Source organism: Poecilia reticulata, linkage group LG15 (genome assembly GCF_000633615.1).
Source record: "Poecilia reticulata strain Guanapo linkage group LG15, Guppy_female_1.0+MT, whole genome shotgun sequence".
NCBI classification, from domain to species: domain Eukaryota; kingdom Metazoa; phylum Chordata; class Actinopteri; order Cyprinodontiformes; family Poeciliidae; genus Poecilia; species Poecilia reticulata.
This window is the reverse complement of record NC_024345.1, coordinates 30,212,122-30,217,926: the sequence shown is the minus strand read 5'-3', so window position 1 is coordinate 30,217,926 and position 5,805 is coordinate 30,212,122. Positions and strand designations below refer to the sequence as shown.

The 5,805-nt window shown below is 47.6% G+C and overlaps 1 protein-coding gene across 1 annotated transcript in view; it reads right to left on the bottom strand.

Moving 5' to 3' along the window:
• ninl (ninein-like) overlaps positions 1-5,805 on the bottom strand; it is a 20,961-nt gene that overhangs the window by 12,543 nt on the left and 2,613 nt on the right. Inside the window, exons 2-7 of the mRNA XM_017308836.1 lie at positions 4,604-4,814; positions 4,428-4,524; positions 4,146-4,345; positions 2,449-2,512; positions 1,879-1,955; positions 1,654-1,809 (exon numbers count right to left, since the gene is read on the bottom strand). Coding sequence (XP_017164325.1) covers positions 1,654-1,809; positions 1,879-1,955; positions 2,449-2,512; positions 4,146-4,345; positions 4,428-4,524; positions 4,604-4,786 — 777 coding nt within the window. The 5' untranslated portion in view covers positions 4,787-4,814. The remainder of the gene's footprint in view (positions 1-1,653; positions 1,810-1,878; positions 1,956-2,448; positions 2,513-4,145; positions 4,346-4,427; positions 4,525-4,603; positions 4,815-5,805) is intronic.

The window sequence follows — 5,805 nt, the reverse complement described above, 5'->3', positions numbered from 1 at the left end:
TCTCACTGCGTCGGTCCTCGCTGTGAAGCCAGGCAGCGATAGCTAGCAAACTGCTACTACCCCTGCACACACCACCAACTCTAACTATCACTTAGAGTCTAAAACCCATCGAAACACTCTTAGTAAAATCCACAGCATCGCTGCGCCCTAGTCTCTTGCCGTACCCAAATCCCCCCCTCCTCTCTGTCCGCGTGTCTCAGTTCTACATAGCAACAGACTGTCAACACGTTTTCATTGGTTGTTTCGAAATGTGGTTCATTTAGACCCCACAAAATGGGGCGTAAATGATCGATCATATTTCTGGCTTTATTTTGAAGTAAATAACCACAAAACCAATATAAAAACACCACTTGTATAAAGTTTGAAGTCTGTCCTGCCCAACAGAGTTGAAATGAAAACTCGGTATGCGTCCATTATTACGTAGCCTTATAAATGCGTCTCATGCTTTTACGCCCCGTGGCGGGCAGCGACTGCATCCAGGAGACAAATCATGACAGAGGAAAAAACACATTACCGTTAGATTCAGTAGCCAGTAATCTGACGGGTTTCAAATCGAGTAATCAGATTACAGTTACTGATCCAAATCTCCTCTGTGCGTCTCGCCGGGCTTGTTTCTCACCCTGAAGCTGCTCATTTAGAAATAAGCAGAGACACAATAAACCCCAGAATTTGCCTGACATCCAGGTAGTTTCAGTCGGACTCTCCCTGTCCACCATTTCCCGGATGATCCGTCCCGTTGTGTCTTTGTTAAGGTCATTAAAAATGTATTAATAATATTTATATGACCTGTGAACGACGTCGAGCTTCGCGCTCCAGAAAACTTTAAGACGAACATGAACGGACCAATAAAGGTGAAAACAGCCACGAATGAACGTCATTCATTAAAGTTAAGTGTCACTAATCTGTGCCGCCATCTGATTGGTGGAGCTGCAGGGCCGTAACACAGAGGGGGCTGGAAGGGGGCTCTAAAATCCTATCTAGAGTTTTACAAACCGTGAACAAAGAAAATCAGGAAAAAATTAGTAAAGTATTTTTTGGACGATCTAACCTTCAGTTCCAGATCGTTAGTTCAATAATGAGACACATTGTTGGTGTTTATAAAATAAATGGCGATTACAGAAGTATTGGAAAAACTCAGTGTAATTTTACATTGATTGATGCTGAAAGTCACTAAAAAGTTACTTGTAATTTAAGTTACTTTTTCCAGGAGTGACCAGTAATTGGATTAAAATGTCTTTTTCAAATTAACTATGCCATCACTGATTATCAGAAATAATAATAAAAAAGTTATTCTAACAGAAAAGGAAAAATGACCCTGGTTAGAATCATAAATGTTTTTTTAAATAAAGTTTTATATTGTTGCTTTTCATGTGGTAATTGATGGAAGTCTGTTATTTATAATAAAACCATATTTTTAGTGTAGACTTTTTTCTACTTCCATTATTACGATGTTCTTCATTTAAAAAAATCATTAATATTGTCACTGCACTCCAGAGCTGAAGGTGGCGCTACTGCCCCGCATGGCTGCTGTTGTTTCTGTTCAAGTCTTTAATTCAGGTCGTTAAAATGTTCTAATTTTAAATCTTTTATCTAAACTATCAGTTTATTTTGTTCCTCGTATCTGAACAGAATATTCTTAGAACATAATTTTACCCAGAGTGGCGCCCTCTGCAGGTCAGCTGACCGGATGGGGGTGGAGCTTAGCGTGGGGGCGGAGCTCCACAGAACCTTCCTGACGGTAACCCGTCCATCCTGGTTAGCGTCCAGATTAGCATCTCGGTTAGCGTCCAATCCCTGGAGCTGAGCGTCCTGCAGACACAGTGGGATCATCAGGCTTGGTTCAGCTGCTTCTGGCTCTGGTTCTGGAGGTCCAGCTACCTGCAGGTCCAGGTGATCACACACTGCAGCCACATCACATCCTCCTGCTCTCCCTCCTGCTTCCTGCTGCTGATCTGCTGCAGAGACGGCAGCATTTAAAGCCGCAGTGTAACTTTTATAGAGAATGTTTCCCGCATCGGTTCAATCCGTCTCCAGACAGATCGATCTCTGCCTTCCCACTGCTAACTAGAAACAACCAATCAGAGCCAGGAGGAGGGGCTTAGTGCTGTCAACCCTCCTCCATGCTAACTGCAGCTAGCATAGCCTGTTATGAATGCTAAGGCTAGTTAGTAAGCATGCAAGCAGATAAACAGTTTCCGTATACTGGTAAATTGTTTCTCCACCATTAGCACATTTAGCAGCGAGTACATGAGGGTGATTGGCAGCCCTAAGCCCCGCCTCCTGGCTCTGGTTGGTTGTTTTTGGTGCATTTTTTAGGCGTGTCAATCTGTTCTCATTATAAACTGTCACAACCTGGAGACAGTTTGAGCTAATATGGAAAAACACACACTGCAGCTTTAAGCCAGAACCTCAGACCCGGTTCTGGTTCCGATTTCTGGTGCAGAGTACCTTTATTGTGAAAGAGCTGCTGGTCCATCCTGCTGCTTCCTGTCTCTTCATCAGATTTCAGGCTCTGCAGAGAAAACATGGAGCTGAGAGGAATCAGTGTGTGTGTTCAGAGTGTCTGACTCCCAGCAGCAGGATAAACTGTAATCATAAGGAATTCCTGAACAGATTTAGTTCTGCTGGATGAACAGACTGAGAGGAACACACACACACACCCACACACACACACACACACACACACACACACACACACACACACCCACACACACACACACACACACACACACACACACACATACACACACTGCTGAGAGGATCTGATCTGGTTCTGGTCCGGTTCTACAGCAGCTGATCCTGGTTCAGATTAAAGTCTGTGTGGAGATGCTGCAGCAGAACCAGAACCAGAACCTTATCCGATTTCATTTTTACTGACCTACCAACATGCAATTAACTGGTAACCATGGAAACCATGCCCAGCACCGACCAATGGGCTTCTGCCAAGAGTCACATGACTTCCTGTCAGCAGGTGGACCGAACCAGAACCTGGGCTCAGGTTCTACCAGCACATGAACTCAACAGAACCTCCAGAACCTCAGTTAAAGAAGTGGAACCAGAACTGGACAGGTTCTGGTTCTGTCAGTCTGACCCAGAGGAGGAGGAGCCGCGATGAAGAGGAGGAGGATGAAGGTCAGAGCGGTTCGTGGCTCCAGCGTTCCTTTCCATCCCACTTCCTGAGGAGAAACCCACCAACCCCCTCAGGTATTCCAGCTGCAGGAATCTGCCTCTCTCCTGTTGCTGCAGCAACGCAGTGGCTGCTAATCGCTCCTGATCCAAGTTCATCTGCCGAGCTCTGCAACCAGAACCAGAACTGGCTCTGTGACAGTAATGAACCTCCTGAAGGTAGACCACAGGAAGCTGAGACTCTGATGCAGGTCTCTTAAACCCGCCCACACACCCGTCACACTCACCATGCTAAGGCTAAAGCCAAGGCTAGGGCTAACAGTTGGAGCCGCATGTGACGTCACACCGGAAGTAAAAGCATTCAGGTTACCATGGTGACGCCCAGGTAGCCATCGTTCGCAGAATCTCTTCCAAACATCACCAGTGTAATTAGTTCAGTTGAGAGCTGCAGGCGCTACGTGTAGCATTGGTTTTAGACGTTTCCACCACAGCTTCCTGCTGCTGAGGAGCGGCCATATTGAAACGCAAAGTCAACTTGAAAAGTCTCTGAGTGGGAGGTCCAACTTCAGCGGCCTTCCACTAGATATTTCTGAGTTCAGATTAAACATGGAACGCACATAAAACTAAAGCTGAAACTAAAGGTAGTGCTAATGCTAATGTCAGGGCCAAGGCTAACAGCTGTTCCAGGAGTTCAAACAGGTTAAATAACAGAAAACCTTCTGAAAACATATGATCCCAGGTAGCATCAGTGTTAGCATCAACAGTTATTATTGTTGCAGTAGACTATCTCCATAGCAACAACAATAACTGCTGGTTCAATCGCAGGTTTATTAAACATTTTAAGGAAAGAGGACCCGACCACCACCCACACTCTGGTTCTACTAGGGGCTACATAAGCTAATATAGGCTAACACAGGCTAACATAGGCTACCCATGGCTGACAGGCTAACAGAGGCTAACAGAAGCTAACAGAAGCTAACATGCTAACGAAGGCTAACGATGAACCTCGGCCTGCTCACCTCCACGCTCTCCAGAGACGTGGACCGTCTCAGTTTGGCCCTGCGGACACCGGGCGGGGACGAATCCAGGTTCAGGTCCACGGGTTTGGTTCTGGTCGGGGTCGAGTCCAGGCCGGTACTGGACTGGGTTTCGGGTCGAGAGCGGCGGCCATAACGCTTTGCTCCCTTCACAAACTTTGGCTTCACTTCCTGCAGGACAGCTGCAGGAGGAAGAGGAGGAGGAAGGTCATCTGGCTGGGCCAGAACCAGAACCAGTGACTACTGGACCCTGCAGTGTCTCACCTGGCTCCAGGTAGCTGCTGTCGTCCTCTGAGGTGCTGAAGTCCAGAGAGTGGGACAGAACCACCACCAAGCCATTCTTAAACTCATCAAAGTTCACCTGGAACACAAACAGAACCCAGACTCAGCCCGGCAGAACCCTGCAGAACCAATAGTTCTGGTCCAGTAGAACCGGTTACCCTGCCGTGGGGCCGCTCCCCCAGCAGCGTGTCCAGCAGCAGCGGCAGATGTTCGTCCAGCTGCAGCTTCCTGCTCAGCTCGGTCAGCTCCTCCCGGTCTAGGAAACCCGTCGCCGTCGAGTCGCAGCCGTCAAACTCCGCCCTCAGCTGGGTCACGTAGCGGCTAGGCTCCGCCCCCTCCATCGGGACGCATCACGCTGTGATGTCACACCTGGCGGGAGCAGAGCGTGGCGTCATCTGACCAACAGAGTCACAGCAGAAGATTTCTGGTTTTTTTAAATAATACTGGGATCATTATGAGAATCTGAGGAATAGATATTAGGATCCAGTAGGTGGCAGTAGAGCAACAATAATGGATGCAAGCTGCTGTTGAAATCTAAAGAAGAAGAAGAAGAAGAAGAAGAAGGCGCCCATTTTCATTAGGCTCATGCTAGTAGCAACACGAAGGATCAGCACTTTTACAGTTAAAGTTCAGAAACTACCGTCATCAGTTCAGTTAAATCTAAACTTTTTCTTTTTCACTGTAATAAACGTGATATTCAGTCGACCTGTTCTGACCCAGATGTTGGCTGTTAGCCCCTCTGCTGCTGCTGCATGGTGTGGAAAACCTGGAGCGGCAGAGAAATCTGCGGCTTACAGTCCGGAAAATACGGTATTTATTTCATAGTTTCCTGGATTTATTCTGTGAAGAACCCAGAGACGGTTATTTGGTTGTGCTTTCTGGAAAACAACACATTTTTACATGTGGGCTCTCCTGCAGTCGTCACTGTTTCTGGTACAAACTGACTCCGGGCCCCAGCAGAGAAGGAAACGTTATGTGGACCTCAGGAAAAAGGGACCCCTGGTCCAGAACCGGTGAAGTCCCTCAGGGATGAGTCCTGAGTCCGGTTCCATCAGTTCTAACAGTGGGAACCATCAGGGATCAGAACCGGGTTCCATAAAACTCCAGGTCCACAAACAGCAAACACACAGAACCCCAGTAACAGACCACCGAGTCCCAGTAACAGAACCACAGAGTCCCAGTGACAGACCACCGAGTCCCAGTGACAGACCACCGAGTCCCAGTGACAGACCACCGAGTCCCAGTGACAGACCACCGACTCCCAGTAACAGACCACCGAGTCCCAGTAACAGACCACAGAGTCCCAGTGACAGACCACCGAGTCCCAGTGACAGACCACCGAGTCCCAGTAACAGACCAC